This window comes from Lissotriton helveticus, chromosome 12, assembly GCF_964261635.1.
Source record: "Lissotriton helveticus chromosome 12, aLisHel1.1, whole genome shotgun sequence".
In the NCBI taxonomy this organism is placed as follows: Eukaryota; Metazoa; Chordata; class Amphibia; order Caudata; family Salamandridae; genus Lissotriton; species Lissotriton helveticus.
The window spans coordinates 186143774-186162144 of record NC_136073.1 but is presented as its reverse complement, the minus strand read 5'-3'; the positions used below and the strand labels follow the sequence as shown (position 1 = coordinate 186162144).

The following is an 18371-nucleotide window of genomic DNA, read 5'->3' as shown; positions in this document are numbered from 1 at the left end:
TTTCTCTTTCTCTTTCTTTATCGATGGCCGATGCTTGTTTTCCCACTTTTTTTTTTTGATGCCTGACTTCAAAATGGCCGCTTCTATTTTGTCCAGGGAGGATGTCCCGGAAGTCGCCTGACTTAAAGATGGCCACCGCTATGGGAGTCTCGTGTTCCACAGGATTTCATTCAAGCTTCCATTCTCCACTTGGCACTCACCGGCAGCCGGTTTCTTCGGGCAGCTCACCCTCCGCACCTCTCCAGACGCTCCTCGGACACCGTAGCAGTCAGACGCGACTCAAGCGAGCTCCGGGGTCACTGCGTGGCAAGCAGGCGATGTCTCACGCATCGGGGGTGAGCTTTTATTCCGTTTTTTTTTTTTTTTGGCGCGAACAGCGCTCGTTCAGCACCGCTTGACAGGCGGTCTCCGTGGGGCGCCGTCCTCCACGCTGGGACACTTTCTCTTCTCCCGTGGGGTCTGGCAGAGTCAGGGTAGGCTCCTGGCTTCTGCTCCTGCAGCACTGGCTGGTCACTGCGCGCTTCCTGCGCAAGTCGCGTTTTAGCGCGAAAAGGTCTCCTCTACCTCGAGCGTTAAGACGCTTGGTGCCTCGGCTCCCTCTGGGGTCCCTCTCGTCCGCTGGGGGGGGGACAGGGTCACCTGCTACCGGCCTCACGTGGCAGGTCGTAATTTCGTCCTTTTGGTCAGCGTCTCCTTCTCTTCGAGGCTGCCTGGGGACAGGGCTTTCTTGTGGGGTTCTGTGGGTTGGGTTCAAGCGCATCCCACCCTCGTCGCCAGCTGTAGCATCCAGCTACAATAACCACAGACGCTCTATAGTATATTTACTGGAGCTTTATTCTCATACAACTGCTCTGGTCCCTGTCCCTACTCTGACCGCCCTTTCCTGTCCTGTCCCCTCCTCTTCCCCTCTGCCCACCTAACTCCGCCCACCCCAGCTACTGGACTGCTAACTTCGTTACACACAAAACCCACTGCAGCTAGTCATGTGACCAGTGACAGGCTACAGGCATCAAATGGCTAAGGCAAGAAAATGCCAACTTTCTTAAAATGGAATTTTAATAATTGCAATTTAAAATCCTATTACCCCATAAGTTAGGATTTTAAATTGCAATTCCAGAGACACAAAACTTGACCCAGTTATATCTTCCCATTTCGAAATTACACTTATAAAATGTAATAAAGTAATACCAATGTTATCCTGTGGGAGAGATAGGCCTTGCAGTAGTGAAAACATGAGTTTAAGAATGTTTCATTATCAGTGCATGCAAAGTACATCTCTTACTTTTTAAATATATTTCACCCTGCCCTCTGAGCTGTCCAGGGCCTACCATAGGGGTATCTCATATGTATTAGAAGTGAATGCTCGGGCCTGGCAAAAGGTGTATTTTGCCAGGACAAAATTGCAGCTTGCATTGCACATACAGGCTCTCTCTGCAATGGCAGGCATGAGAAATGATTAAAGGTCTACTTAAGTGGTGGGCAAAATCAGTGCTGAAGGCTCACCTGTAACATTTCATTTACAGGCCATAGGTACATGTAGTACCGTTTTCCTAGGGACTTATATGAAATTTATTATGCTACTTGCGTATAAGCCAATATTACCGTGGTTAGAGGAGAGAGCACATGCACTTTAGCACTGGATACCAGTAGTAAAGTGTGCAGAGTCCTAAAGCCAACAAAAACATGCTTCTGTGTTTGTTTGCTATCTCTTGTTACTTGTACCCAGAACTGCTGCACCTTCTCATTCTGAGGTTGGCTTCATGTCTCATACAAGTGTGTTTATGGTCTCCTTCTGTCCATTAGCTGAAAAAGAAAATCTAATTACCCAGCTCCTGCTCCACCAGTATCTAGGCATTTGGTACAGTGGTTATTTAACTAGGTCTTTAATATGCTGCCCTTGCTCCTGTCTGTTTGTGTTATCTTTCAGCTCACCCCCATGAATCATCCCTTGCCGGTACTCCTCACTGTGTCCCAATTTTCACTGCAGCACACCAATCGCTCCAGTTACCCCAAGTTCTTCTTTCTCTCTTCTCTTTTCCTGTGTTCCACTGTCAGCTTTTATGTTCGCTCTTTCTTTTTATGAACTAGAAACGTGTGTAATGTTTCTATAAGTATATTTCTTTGAAATACATTCTTTTTTTAACACTGTCGGCTAATTATGTAACATCTTTCTGCCATTTTTTTCACATGAGGTGCCACTGTGTTCACTAAAGTGAATTCATTCCACAGTTCACTATTCAAGGTAACTTTTATCCTTTCTCCTGCTTGTTCTCCATGCCTTACCTGTTCCCCACCCTATAATCTTTTCTTGTGCTGTTTGACAGCGCCTTGTACCACTGGCCTTGTTGGGTAACAGTACTTTGTATCTCTGTCCTTGCTGCGGTGGCAAAGGTTCCTTGGGTCGCCAGTAACCATTGACCTTTCCTTTACTTGCTCTCCTTACTTTAAGCCAATCAGCCACGGCTCGTGCAGGGCGTTACACCGGGCGGTGATGTCAGGCACAGGAAGGGCAGGGTGGGTGGTTTTAAAATGCGGGATATGGACGATGTCCGGTAAGTACCGGGAAAAAAAACGAATTTCGTTACCCGCGCTGCATTGCCAAATGTGATGCAGCGCGGGATACGTGATCCTGCACGAGCATTGGCTGAAGCCAATGTCTTGTGCAGTACAACAAGGAAGTTGCAGTAGAGTTTCCCATATTCCGAGCCCAGTTTGCTTGGATGACAAGATGGGAGGCCAGACCATTTCTGTGTTCTAGCTGAGTTTTGCTCAGTGAATTGACAGGCCTGCCTTCCCTACAGGTCTTTGTTGTGTACAAACATGGACTACCATAAACACTTAGCCATTTTCCAGACAACTTTTGGCCTTCGATCAGCAGATGCTTAGAATACATTTGGTAAAGGGCTAACTTCACAGGACAATTTTCTATATTTGAGCTCACTACCAATAACATTGCTGTATTTTGCCATAAGTAGGTTATTATTACGATAAATAGTTTCACATTTACAAGGTATTTGGTATGGATATTATTGTTCTTTGTTGTTCTTCAATTATTGACTTGTTCAAACATGACTTTGTTTGTGGTTTTCACATTAGGTGCTGTGCCAGGCTACTAAATTGTGAGCCAGTGGCACATGTAGGATGCTTGATACATCTCACTCTCCAAGAATAATCATGCTAGGGTGCAGTGTGAACTTGGACATTCAGTTTTTTTTATCTCCACAACTTTTACACCATTGTAATTTTTTCCTTTCGATGCATTTAAAATGTCAAACGTAACCAAAACCGTGCATTTGCAAATTCCGTTTTTGTTTTTAACTAAATATTGCTTTACAAACAGTTTATCATTATAAAACACTAACGTTTACCTGGTCATAATATGTAGAAAGCATGATATTGAAATGTGCAAATGTCCTAATTGCCTATGCAAATCTATTTGAATTGTGACGTAGTAAGCACAGTGATTTATATTGTTTTTCTGAGTCTATTTGTAATTATTACATTATAAACTCTTGCTTTTTGCCAAAGTTACTAAAGCCCTCATTGAAATTCACACTAAAAGTAACTCAAGCAAAATATTTTGGCAGAGATGCTAATGCACAATTAAGTTGTTCTTCCACTCAAATACTGCCCATTCCCAATGAAAAATGCATCCGTTTTAATGATTTAACACATTTAGAAATACATTTTCCTCTGACAGTATCTTAATACACGAAGTGGATTTTCAAGATTTCTCACAGAAGAATATTATAAGAACTCTGAATCTGGGGCACAGTGGAATGTATTATTTGATGGCTTTCAAGGGTGGCTGTGCTGCCATGAAATTTATTAGAAATTCCTAATTTTTCTAGTGTAGATGTCATTAAATCTGCCGAAAGGCAGGAAAATAACACTTTACCTAACTTCAGGCTACCTGTACTTTTGGTGGTGAAAATCTGATATTCAATGGCACTTGCCCTGCCTATCCCAAAATAATACCGTTAATGCAAAAAGAACAAACACTGGGGCATATTACCAAGCAATAGCGATAATTATCACTATGCATGGTTAGCGGCTATAATTATATCGCCGCGCTCCGACGATTTTTACCGCTGAGATACCTTGATATTATCAAGGTTTATCTCAAAAGCGGTAAAAATCCTGCGAAATGCATGAATATCGCTGAAAAATCCGCGATATTCATGCATTATCGTGACGATGCTCTTAGCCATGTTATCCACCTTCCATTGGATAACATGGCTAAGAACTGCTCTGGGCAGGCGTTAGCTTTTGGAGATAATCGCGCTTAGCGCGATTATTTCCAAAAGTAGGTAATAGGAGATAGCGATGTTATCTTGGCACGCCCACTTTGCATGTCATTAGCGATAATTATCGCTGACAAGCGGCGATAAGGCCCTTGGTAATATGCCCCACAGAACTTAGGTAGTTTTACAGAACAGACATCTTACCTTGACAACAGACAGCATGCCCTCGTTATTTTGTGGGTTAGTGTGAATCTCAAAACTTTGGCCCGGGTTCCCGTTGATGATGGTGTACACCGCTCTCCAGGCCCCTGTCGTAGGATCATCCTTGTCTTCCACCGTCAAATTTACAATCACCCCGGTCACTCCTTCATTCACTGTTGCATGAAACTAAAGACAAATCAGAGAGTTAGAATATATTGATTTAATTTGCTCCATTCACAATGCACAGGTATTTTCAAATCAGATGAAATCATTGCAGCGAATTGAAGAATAAGGATCTACCTGCAGGTACATTTCTCTTCCTATGAATAATGCATTGGTTGGGTAAGGCGTGGAAGGCATAAGCACTTAGGCGCATCCAGCATGATCGATTGCAGGTAAGTAGGAATGTGATGGGAAGAAAGCATGTGAATACTAGAACAGCTGATGAGTGATGTGAAAAATCACTGCCAGCGAAGTGCCATTAAATAAACCTTGGACTACTGGTGGCAGACTAGAATGCTGAAGTAGCTCCCTGGTGGGGCAGTCATTTTGGAAATGACTCGACAATGATGCAAGGATGGATTAATCCCCACGCTTAAACATTCATCACATCTCTAAATCACGTCTCCATAGAACAAAGAGATCACGGTGTCATTTGCAGAACCCTCATTCTCACGTCCAATGCTTGTGTTTGATAGTTTTTCACTTGCGCGTCATCTTTAATGCAGTGAATTCTCATCTCTGAGTGGGAGCTAATTATTTATCTCAGTTCATCGTCATGAAGCAAGATGTGGTTCTGCACAGTCACACTGGTGCACCGTTGTTTGCAATTTAATAAGATGCCTTGTTTGCTGCAGGTGATGTGGCGTCTGCTAATTTGTAGAGTGGGTGGAGTTAAATTCCAGAATATATATTGTTTTCAACATTCAATTTAGTTTCTGGTAAATGCACTAGTGAAGTTGCGTTTACTTGTAAAGTCACATGAGCTCACAAAGTCATTTCTACTCATAATGTAGTTTTACAAGCACAAATGGCTGGGTTTACAATTGCTACCTGCACACCAAAGCTGATTTGGCAGCCACATTCGCTTGCAATATTTCACCAAAATAAGGAAACAGTACACAGTGGTAAATCACACATATTGGGTGAGAAGTGGGCAAAATGTGATCGATTTTGAAAGTTTGTGAGCATCTAAGAACATATGAGATGTGGGAATTCATAAACCTCTTAACTCTCTCCCTTCCTGTGAACAGTTAGATATATACTCCTGACAAATACTGTAATAAATTACCTTTTAGGGTGTGAGAAAGTGAATTATTATTTGAGGTGGTTGCTAGTCCACCCTAAGTCATAAAATCACCATTTTGTTCGGTCCAGTTAAACGTTTAAATAATTTAAACCTGAGCTCAAGCTCTGGTAGCTACAGCACAAAGCAGACAGGCTTAATTTAGGAAAATGTGTAAAGCATTTCGAAGTAGCAAAATAGTTAAAAAGTCTAAATCACAGCACAATAAAAATCCAGATTAGTGGATTGCACAGTAGTGTTGTAGTTCATAGGTGTCATGTTACTTTCCATGCTATAGGTATACTTTAGGCACCACATTCTCTGAACAGTTAGGAAATTAAAGTAGGAAAATTAGGTGTGAGCCAATGTAACATGCTTTAGAGTGATAACTCATGCAAAATATGACTTTTCACAGAAGTGCTGCCATTCCACTCTCAAGAATTGTACTGTGGGGAAATGCTAATACCAACACAAAAAAGGAAGTCATATGGCCTTCCCAGAAGTATGCCTGGAAACCTGTAACTCGATCAGTTTTCCAGGGACACTCCTGGAATGAATTAAGAATTGAAAAATGTTGTTAGTCAGCATCCATACATAACTGTAACTTGTTGGGTGCAGAAAGGCTTGGACTGCACATCAAAATGATCCCTTACCAAGCATTTCACACCAGGCCATACTACAGCAGGCAGCAAATAGAATTGCACCTTTATTCATGCATGGCAGCACAGCCGCCCTTGAAAGCCATCATGCAACCTGCAGCCTACTATGGGACCAAGTCGATGCCAGAGTAGCAGAATGGTCGGATAGTATATTGATTTTAAATTTGTTTCCTGAAATAGGCCCTGCTGGTCTAGTCCCTTTCTGCATGGGTCATCCCCAAACTTTTTGCCTTTGCCCTCCTGTTTTCTGCACCCATTTGTGTTGAGTTTTAGGATTCTGTGCACTTTAACACTGCTAACCAGTGCTAAAGTGCTCTCTCCTTCATGTGTAGCTTACACCCAATTAGCATAATTAAATTACTTGAAAGTCCTTAGTAAAGTGGTACTATATGTACCAAGGGCCTGCAATTTAAAGGCTACTATTAGACCTGCAGAATTTATTGTACAACCCGCTTAAGTAGCCCTTTAAAGATGTCTCGGTCCTGCCATTGCAGCCTGTGTGTGCAGTTTTAAACTGCCATTTCAACCCGGCATGATAAACTTCTTGCCTAGCCCAAACCATCTTATAAGTCACCCCTAGGGTAGGCGCTACACAATCCAGAGGGCAAGATGCTGTGTATTTGAACAGTTGGACATGTATTTTTAAATTTTAACATGTACTGTTAGTGAAAAACTGCAAAATTCGTTCTGATTACTGTGAGGCCTACCTATCCCACAGTATAACATTGGGTTCCCTTGTTCCAAATTACTAAGTGGTAAGTTTCATTTGGGACCAGATAGGAAGGCTGAGTTTGGTGTCTACAGAATTGAAAACACCCTCTTTAATAATAACGTTGGATTTTAAGTCACAATTCTGAAAAAGCCACTTTTAGAAAGATTTTTCTTGTCTTAATCATTTGGTGCCTGCAGCCTGTACCCTTGGTCAAATGACTAGGTGTAGCTGGCAGTTGGTGGTCTTTGTGTATTGCTCAAGGACATTGAGACAAAGGGGGAATAAGTGTTGGCATGATGGGTCACCCCTGATTTAATAGAGGGTGGAGAGGTCACCTACCACCGCTCCATGGTTTTTGGGAGTCTCAGTACACTCACAAAGGGTGTGACACTAGTCTTTTGCGTCCCGAGACAATTTGGGGGCAGGGTATAGTGGTAGGAAATTTCAAGCACTTCTGGGTTGGAAGCCCCTACAAAGTTGTCCTAGTTCAAAGTGAGCACCAGGTATACCTATTGGACCCTCATATTCATCTCCTAAGGAGACCTCTGGACCTGTGGAAGACTTTAAATTACTGCTTTAATGCTCTGCAAGAAGAACCGCTACTCTGCTGCCCTCCATCCTGAATGAGAAGGACTGGACCTTCATTTTGAACCCAAGACTACCAGAGTGACTCCAAGGGCTAGTTGGCTGCTGTAAAGCATCAAGGACAGAAAAGGCTCTAACCCAACCAACATAAATTCAGCACCTGCACTCTGCCTGCTGTGAGTCTTGCCCCCGGAAGTGGTGCCACCCCAGTCTTGGACCCTTAGAAATGGGCTAAAGGTGTTCTGTCAGCCCTGCTGTGGTCCCCACAGATCCAACGCAGTGCAGCACAACGTCCTGCAGCTCCTCAGCACCACCACTGCACAATACATTGCGCCACAGGACCTTGCATTGCAGCCCATTGGAATCTCCGTTGCACAATGCATCCCCTGAAGAGGACCTCACAATTTTCCACAACCTGTAATTAAGGTACTTTGTTCAGTGGGCCTAACTTTGTCCCTGTATCCTGCCTGTGTTCCATCACGGTCAACCTGAATTTGTCCCAATCTGGCACGACCAGATGACCACAGTTGGTGCCTTGTGCTTCTAAGCACTGTTTTCATCGAAGTCTTTAAATTGCATATCTATGATACGACTGGTTGTTTTTTTGTCATTTTGGTTTTAAACAATTTATTACGTTTTACACTATTTTTCTAATTTGGAGTGGTATTTTCCTTGTGTTGTATTTTTGCTTGATTACTGTTTGAAGTGCTGCATAAATACTTTACACATTGCGTCTAAGCCTGACTTCTTTTGTGCCAGGGTGTTGAGCACAAGTTAATTATGGGTATGTTTGTGACTTCACCCTAACAAGATGTGTGGTTGCTGCTTGTCTCAGTCCCCTCAACCAGTAACCCGATTTCCTACAGTGTTAGGTTTGGTTGAGTTTGCTTTTCATAGCTTCCTTCCTCTATTTCATGCATTCAGTCAGAATCCTTAGAGGGTATAGCAAGAGAGCAATATGTGTGAGCAACATTTGCATAATTTGCCTTCATGTTATTAAGTGAAGTTTTGGCAAAATTATGCATAATTAAGCAAAAAGAAAATCTATCATGTTGTGCTATATTTTAGTGCAAAATGCATCCTTGTTTACTATGTATCGCAATGATGCATTTAAACATAGTACTGTGAACAATAGCCACTTACATTATGCTGCTCATATGCGTTCAAGGTAAATATATACTGCAAACATATTGGTACCACAAATGGCACATACTTATGCAAAGTGGCATTACTTTGAGAATTTTCCGTAAGAAGCATAACATAAAATTCCAGAAATTACATACATTTTAATTTCACTCAGGCCTAGAAAGTAATAGAAAAAAAGCTCCAAAATGTTCAAAGAAATCTGCTGCTGTGTCTTAACTGCAACAGAATACCTTCTTCCCATTATAATGTACTATCCACAGAAATGATTGTGTTAAACAGTATACAATCTAAGGCTTTGCTGCCTCAACGCTCCTTGTCAGCACTTAGGATATCCGAATCAATTCTGTTTATGATTACCAGGCTCTAAAAATACATAGTACAAGGTTTAATCTTGAGGCCCCAGGGCCTGTAAATTAAATGCTACTAGTGGGCTGCAGCACTCGTACCACCCACTAAAGTAGCAATGTAAAGCATGTATCCAGGCCTGCCAGAACAGCCTAGCTATTGCAGTTTTTAAACTGTCAATTCAACTTGTCAAAATAACCCTTTTTAATTAGACTAAATCTTCCTTTTAAATATTTATAATTCACCAATAAGGTAGGCTGCATGGTGCGTAAAACTATTACATGTAGAAATGAATGCTACATTTCAACAGAAAGGGATAAAGCCCCAAAGTTCCTTCGCAAGGTGGCAAGGTAAACTATGGATTACATTATAAAATCTTATACTGATAATTTGGGGAGGGGGAGCATCTAAAAATATAATTTAAGGACTCATATTAATAGTTATTTAAAATGTAATTTAACTGAGGAATCGAATTTGGACTAATAATGTTGGAAAAGTTACATCTCCCTGCCTACCTCTGGAAGCCTTTCTGCCTATATATTCAACTGTAACATGACTGCTGATAGTTCCTCAGTAGGGAGATGTGGATTGCTCCCAAATAGAGAACAAATGGCTTGTAAGTGGGGAGGTGTTGGCCTTCCCTTGACAGGTTGGTCTGGGATTGTGCCCAAAGACTAGTTATAGTTCAAAGCAGCCTACCTTGTCACAAGCAGGTGAACCTGATATCAAGTATGGCCCCATCCTTTGCTCCTCTAGTCAGCTTGGCTCCAAACAAAGTAAGAGGAGAGCTGCCACAGGGGAAGCTGCTTCAGAACTGGTTTGGAGTGACAAGGGAGGGTTTGCCCATTATTTTAGCCACACCTCTGGGTGTTCCCAGGTAGCTCAGACTAGGGGAAAAAAGGTTCTGCCATCTTCGATTTAGATAGAGAGTGAAACTGTGGGGCAGTTTCCACTCAAGCACAGAAAGTACTGTAAAAGTGTGTAGGGTCACTGCTGGCAACTCTTACCTCAATCTCTAGGGTGTGTCAAGTGGGTGCCCCCACCCAAAGGCTGGTACTGGGCATAAATGTTGCCTCTCTGGTACTGTTTGACTTGGCCCTTTTTGCAGGGTCGTCCCTGAACTTTTTGCCTTCCTCCTGTATTTTACCTGACCTTTTGTTCTTGGTTTTATGACTCTGGGCACTTTACCACTGCTGATCAGTGCTAAACTGAATATGCTCTACCTATGGTAAATTGATGTATGAGTTAGTGACTCCATGATTGGCTGGTTTGGTTTACTTGTCAGACCCTAGTACAGCGCACAGGCACAGGGCTTGTAAACCAAATGCTGCTGGTGGGCTTGCAGCACTGGTTGTGCCACCCACAGAAGCAGCCTGTTAAAGTGTCTCTCAGGTCTGCCATTGCAGAGCCTGTAGGCAGTCTGGCACTTCCTTGTTGGCTGGACAAGTGTGCCCACTTGTCAGTCCCTAAACCTTCACTTTTCTGCATATTAGTCACCCCAATAGCAGGCTCAAGGGCTGGGTGCATTGTAGGTAAAATGTATGACAAGCCCTAATGTGTGTGGCATGTCCTAAGAGTGAATTATAGCCATTTTTATTTTTTACTATTGCAAGGCCACCTGTTCCCCATAGGCCAGAATGGACAGTTTGATTATCACATCGTATAATCCTAACAGACTCAGGGTACTAGGTAGAATTACGAGTTTAGTATGCCTGAACTCAGAATGATAAAATACATATTTTAGTGAAGTTGGTTTTAACATTCTGTATTTAAAAATACCACTATTAGAAAGTAGGTATTTTCTTCTCTAACCATCCAAGCCTGCCTCTGCTAGGTTGTGTATTCCTTGTCTGGAGTTTGAGTAAAAGGGGCTGGGGGATTCCAGGAGACAACGTGAGTCAGCACAGGGCTGAATAGAGAGATCTGCATGTAGATGGGTGGGAGGAGGTGCACCTGGGACCTGAATAGGGCTGGGCCTTTCCTCCACAATGCAGGCACCGCCTCCTGTGGTGTATCTGATGTCCCTGCCCTGCACTGTGAAAGGAAAGGAGTCATGTAAACAGAGTGATCCAGGACTGACCAGAACTGGTTTGGATTAGGCAAAGGCCTCTCTGCCTTCAGAGAACAAAGAGAAATTGAGGATAAAAAGGGGGACCCAGACCCCAGAACTTTAGATCACGTTTTGGAAACAAGAAGAAACCTTTGCTGAGGAGAGGAACCAGAGAGACTGAGGGATTGACCTGCAGTGGTTGCCTGACTGCCAAAGAGAGGAGAAAGGACTTTGTGCTACTTTTATTCAACTAGTGAAGTATCCCCAAGGGCTTGAGATAGAGCTTGCCACCTGCTGAAGTCTCAGGGACAACAGACTTCAACCACAAGCTCCCCAGGAGTTCTTTGGAAGTGCCTGCAGTTGTGCTGGGCTTTCTGAGGAACTGCGAGTCGCAAGGAGCTGGAAGCACGACTCACGAAGAAGAACCGTGTTGCCGCCACAGCCGCTGTTGTCGCATCGCCGGAGAAGAGGATTGACGTTGCATCAGATGCCACTGCATCAACGGAGAAGCGTGTCGCCACCGCTGCAGCTGTAGCATCATCTCCGAAGCACCTCGCATCGCCGGAGAAGAGGATCGACGTTGCACCAGATGCCACCGCATCACCGGGAAGTGTGTCGCAGGGCCTGTCATGGCTCTGAAGAATCGTTGAGATGCCGCACGGCCGTCAGGCGTGCACGCATAGTGTCGCATCCAAGATAAGATGCCATTTTTGTTAATTGCACCGGATCTTCGTCACATCGCCACGTAAGCCAGAAGGCTCCAGTAAGCTCCCACTGGCATCTTCCTGTATTCGAGTTCATCAGATCCAGCTGGACCTCACATAGTCCCCTAATCTGGCCTCTGTGAGATTGAGTTCTGACCACTGAGTACTGTCTCCAAGGCCCTGGACCATTGTGTTTGTCAGTACACTCCTCAATGCCTAAGTGACACCTTCACCAAACTCAACAGTGACAACCTTAGTTGAAGGCATCATAGGATTCAACGCCAAACAGCACCAATTGACTGGTTTCTCAGGCTCAATGCCAAGCAACACTAGAATGACAGCTTAACTGCTCTGGATGCTGAGCAGTTGACGATTGTCTCTGAGAACCAGCACAGTGGCTCCCCATCATCATTCATCCCTTCCTCAGATTCAGATTCAGTTGACTGCCTGGCCCTGTTGAAGACAGTTTCTAAGTGAGAAGGTAACTTTGTGACCAGGATGCACCTGGTCCTTGTAACCAACCCGTGCTCCATTGTGGTCATTCTTAAATCTTACTCATGTCACAGTCCAGCATGACCATTTGCCCATGGTTTGTGCTTTGTGGTGCTATTTTTAAATATAGACCTTAAAAATTCATAACTCCAGTACTGCAGATTTGATTTGTTTCATTTTGGTGTCTTTGGGATTTTTCTTGTGTTTTGTTCTCACGTTATTACTGGTTGAAGACTACATAAATACATATTGCCTGGCTGCTCTGTGTCATAGCTACCACATAGTTGAGCACAGGTTTATTTAGTGGCTTTTGTGATTCACTCTGACAAGGCTTGTGATGTAATGTTATGTCAGGAATTTGTAGTGTGCTTGGTTACACCAGTCCGGAGTGTTCCCACGCTAGATTCCAGCTGCAAGGTAGGTAAAGAGCGCCTACTACAATATTAATGGACAAAAAGCACTTCTGAAGAGCCAGGTTTGTCAGATGTTTTCAGTAGAGGACTTCAGAGGGTTCTAATTTGAGACTAGGTGGTTGCAGAATCCACAGTTTGGCAGTCAAGAAGCTAAAAGAGATGCCACCAAGAAGACTTCTACGGAACTTAGGGATCATATTCAGTGTAGTTCCTAGTTCCTGAGGATCTCAGACATCAACTAGAAAGTTATAATTTAATCAAGGGAAAAAAATAGTGAGGCCCTTTACGGTTGAGGATCCTATGTATGAAACATAGACATTTAAAGGAAATCCTCTCCTCAATAGGAAGCCAATGGAATTGTTCAAGGGCTGGTCCAGTCGGGGTGTGTTATTATTATTTGAGGTGATTTTTAAGCCCTCTCAACTTGTACTTAAATTTCTTCTACAGATTAATCTGTCATCATATTGTGATCAAATCAATCTGTGTTATGCTTTGGCATATAACGTAACACACCTCTGATGAAAGTAGCGTAATAGTACGTAGTCTAGAAACGTTTTGTAATTTAATTGAATCTGCTAACTGAAGAGTGACATTACTCTATAGCAGCATAACTTGCGACATACAAATTGAAAGCATTTTTCATGAAACAAAGAATTCAAAATCCGGGGGACTTTAAAAAAAAAAAACACTAGTTCAATTTTATGACACCAGGTACAACACAAAAAACTCTGGTTCAGGTTATTAGCCCCGTCTCATACTATTAAGTGCTCTGACGACGCAATATTTCTGGCTGTAGCACTTTTTACTAGACTCACCTAAAGAAAATCATACCAATTATTAAAGTTACTCCCCTTTATTATGGCAGAGTGGACCTCAATGTAAGGAACAATTGGAACACATAATTCCTGTATTTACGGACCAGTAGATATAATGTGGAATATGATAGAATAAAATGCACTTGTAATACAGTGATGGGATATCTCTTACATTTGTGGCAGACTAACTCATCCGCCAAACTCGAAATCAGGCCCAGAGTCTCCGAATGTAACATTAGCGTTCCCTTGAACAGGGTTAGCATCTTCTTTTAACCTACTCCCTCTGTCCATTCATCTCCAGGGATACATATGCACTAGACATGCGTACACTGGGCACTCAAACAGGAGGTGGCCAATGGTTTCAGGAATATCCAGACAAGCTGGACAGGCAACCTTACCCCCACTAGTCCACCTATTAGAAAACGCCCTTACTGGTAAGCTTCCTACTCTTAATTGGAAGTAGAGCTTACGGTCAAGGGGCTTCGTGATGGTATCCCAAAATTCCTCAATTTTAGGCCTCTCTGTAATTTCCAAGAACAAACCAGTGAGAGAGTGGGAGGGAGTGCTGCTAAAGGCTTTTAAGGCCACACGGTTCCAATACAAGTTCTTAAGTGCCTTCTTTGGTGGGAACCTGGCATTTGATGGATCTTCCAACAATTCTCCTAGGCCTAGATCAAGAAGAACACTCCGAATATGTCCTAGCCACTTGATTTTCCAGGAACCGTCACTTTTAATTACATCCATCAACCCCCTGGTGTATGTGTCCAGTTCAGGCGTAGTCCAAATCCGTCTCCAATATAAAATTGGGCGCAAGGATGCAATTAGAGCTATTGGCGATAGACCCAGCTCATAAAATAGGGGGCTCAGTGGGGTGCTCTGGGGTAGTTTTATTATTTTCCTGAGAAATTAATTTTCTGAAGCTAGTATCCCCTTAAATTCTCATTTCCCCACAATTCTACACCATACAAAGTGGAGCTAACTACTTTGCCATTATAAACCGATAGCACTGGAGTTATCGGCTTGGTCAAAGACCTGGAGTGTTCTAGGCTCAAAGCTCCGGAGAGCTGGCGATGCTTCAAGGAAGCCAGCTCAATCTGCTGCCTCCAGGATAAATCCTGTTGGATGCAGACACCCAGATAGCTAAATGCCTGTACCCTCTCCAGAGGACCATTGCTCATTCGTACAGTACCCTTATATGTATTAGGTGCATTAAAAGACATGTACTTTCATTTAAGAACATTAACCTCCAGACCACAGGCAACGCAGAAATCTTCAAAAATTAACAGAGCTTTCTGCAACACGCTCGGGGTTTTTGATACTATAAGACAATCGTCAGCAAATAGGGAGTCTCAAAACCATGTACAAATGTTTTGCGGTCGCAAACCAGTCGCAATTACCACCTACTTCAAGTAGATGGTAATGCATTCGCAAATGGGAAGGGGTCCCCAGGGGACCCCTTCCCCTTTGCAAATGCATGCGAGAGTATTTTTTAAGGGCAGGCAGTGGTCCCAGGGACCTCTGCCTGCCCTTAGAAAATTAAACGAAAAGGTTTCATTTTCTTTTTTTTTTCTTAAATGCATGGTAAACAGGCTGCATTTTTTTTTTAAACTGCTTTGTTTAAAAGCAGTCTGAGACATGGTGGCCTGCAGAGCCCAGCAGGCCACCATCCCTGGGAGGGCTGGCATTCCCAATGGGCTTGAAAATTGCGAGAGGCTCATTAACATTAATGTACCTCGCAATTTGCGACCCCATTGGGAATCCCAAACAGTGTTAAACACACTGTTGTACACTTCATTTAGCGACTCGCAATTTGCCACTCGCAATGTGTCGCCAATTGCGAGTCGCTAAATTAAATGGTCGTACATCTGGCCCCAAAATCCTTAGTACTTTGAGTATTTGTTTTGTGTGCACAAGTGGGTATTTTTTTTTTAATTACTTTTTTAATTTTGAAATTTAACTCATACAAATTGCTTGGGGGTCCCCGGCTTCCAGTGGTGACTCAATGGGGGTCCTCAGGAGTCAAAAGTTTGGGAACCACTGCACTAGAGCATATACATTTTTCCTGAAATTTGTGAAATGATGAAGCAAAAGGATATGGACTGCTTTTGAAGCAGAGAGTGTCAATACTATTTTTTTCTATTAATATAATTATTCTTATCATTGTTCTTGTTATTTGTATTCTTACTACTAGCACAATTATTGTTATATTTAATATTCACATTATGAGCTGTCGGGCAACTATGAACTATACAGAGTTTAATAGTATTACTCAAAATCATTTCAACATTAACAAAAAAGAGAAAGAAACTAATGAAGCTATCTTGAGAAATGCATCACACATACATATTCACATGCACAAGCAGAAATTCACACACACAGGCCAACCCCAGCCATACCTCTGCCCCACTAAGGTACCATCAAATTGCAATGCTTGATCTACATATCTGAAAATATATTACTATATCTAGTGGGAGTATCTGTAAATTTTAGGTTACAAGGAATTCGGAAAGGCTGTGTCTAGTCTCCTGCAGAAATGGTCAAATGCCAGAGCAGCTCAAAGCTTGATTTTGTACTCACTGAGAATGCTGATCCTCTTGTCTTGCTCATGTACTGCCTTCAAATTTAGCATTTTATTTAGAAATTATTGTACTGGGAGTACAGCCAAAAATCGTCAATCTTGCGGTACCCCTGCTTAATATTGATTTAGTGCAGATCCTTGAAAACATCAGCAAAAAACCTCAGCTGGTTCCACAATTAAAAAACGCTGACTTTGCAGCTCATCCACCAAAGACTCTGAGGTCACATTGAAAGTCGTAGGTTAGGGCAACTACACTCAATTTCGTTGGTCGGACTCTATATCCTGTGTGTGTGTGTGCTTATTGATGTAAGATATGGAGGACATGGGGAGAGAAAATGCTGATGTGTCCCCCAAATACAGGAAGAAAAATTCCTGAGTGTGACAGCAAATTATCTTGCAAGCAAGATTTGGCATCCCCAGGCACCATTTTTTAACAAGGGTGGTCACGGGCAGAGGGCTGCTTCTCGAGTAGTGTTGATGCGCTCATGTAGATTTTCTACTTCAGCAACGGCAAAATCTACTCTAATGGCCTCGTGATCTTGCTCAATGGATGCTTCGCATAGATTTTTTAGCACTGCTCGTGCTGCTGGTGCAAAATTGCAACAGAAGCAGCGAAACATGTATATTTCCTCTCATTTTATGTAACTCCGCGGAGTTCTGCCCATCTCTAATAATTACACAAAAGCAATTGACACCAATTTTACAAACTCCTAGTTAGCATACCATTCTGGAACATAAAACAAATGTGAAGAAAAACATGCCCTTTCTTGGAACCAAGAGAAGAAATACATATTTAACTTTACAAATAAAAGCCATTGACAGATGCCCTGTGTTGGGACGGGAATGTCACCTGCTTGGTTGTGTCCCCTGACGTAAGTGACCAATTACCAGTATCTACTAACATGGCTTTTGCACTTTTGGCAGCAGCACCTCACTACTCTACAGTGAGTGTGAATTCCTAGGTCTGCCCCTTGATATGAATCTGGTCTTGAATACGTCTTGGACCTGGAATGGTGCATCAGGTCCTCGTCGCATAGTGACAGAGTACTGCTGTCCCTGTCAGAGGTGCAAGCGTGGAGCATGGTGGTGGCAGCATACCATATATTTAGTGCTCCTATGGTGAGCAAAACTTTTTTTATCTGTTTCACAGGAGGGTCTACTAGACAACTTGTATATAGTTATGCTGCTACAGTTGAACCCTGATCCCTTTGCAGAGTTCCTAAGTGCATGCATGTATGCACACATGAACAGGGTAAGGACTTCTAAAAAGAACACCTAAGCTCTCAGGTTATCAGGTCAGAGACCCAGGTTCACCGGTAGCAATGTTACTGTTATGAGTGGGCCACAATTCTTTGGAGATAAAAAAAGTCTGTTCATACTAGGATCACTAAAAACACAGTATGCTGGAACCACTGCACTAAATTCTTGAACTTGTTACAGGGGCACTAGTCCTATATCACAAGGGAGAGTGCTCCTGGTATTCCCCTCTTGGTCCAGCAGAGGTCCAGGACCAGGCGCACATGTAGGGACAGGCCTAGACCTTCATACAAACCCTAAATAAATGTAAGCCTGGCACCTGAAAAATGAAAAAAAGAGGATATCAAATACTCAGGTGGGTGCTCAGGGCAGGAGACACAACTGTATACCATGCAAGGGACATTCCCATTCCAGATCAGAATTTCATGATCCTTACTCCACAATGTGAGAAGTGCAATAGTCGAAATGAACACCTTGTTGAAAAGTCTATGTGCAATTCCATGGTTCCAGCCATAAGCTCTAAAGTGAAATCTAGGCCTTGTAATGAGACCATTTCAGAGATTTGGTATTTTCACCCTTAATTGCCCATGACCACCTGGATGGCTTCTGATCTGTTTAAACCACAAACCTAGTAGCAAACAGAAATGGCAGAAACCTTCTCTAAGCTCATTCTAAGCTGCACACCCTGGGGTACCCCTCTAACTTACATGCCCTGAGTAACAGGGTACCATTTACTGTGGACTTACAGGGAAGTTAGCCATTTCCGGTTGGGTAAAGCCAATTTGAAATGCACTTTAGGGTCAGGCACTGACACTGAGGTCTGCTAAACAGGCCTCAGTGCACTCTCAAAGTGGAAAAAACAGTAGCATCAGTCAAAACACTTGG

At 42.9% G+C, this 18371-nt stretch overlaps 1 protein-coding gene across 1 annotated transcript in view; it reads right to left on the bottom strand.

Moving 5' to 3' along the window:
* The window catches only part of CDH13 (cadherin 13), a 2391456-nt gene that overhangs the window by 554590 nt on the left and 1818495 nt on the right, over window positions 1-18371 (bottom strand). The window contains exon 9 of the mRNA XM_078669939.1: window positions 4449-4631. Within this exon, the coding sequence (XP_078526065.1) occupies window positions 4449-4631 (183 nt within the window). The remainder of the gene's footprint in view (window positions 1-4448; window positions 4632-18371) is intronic.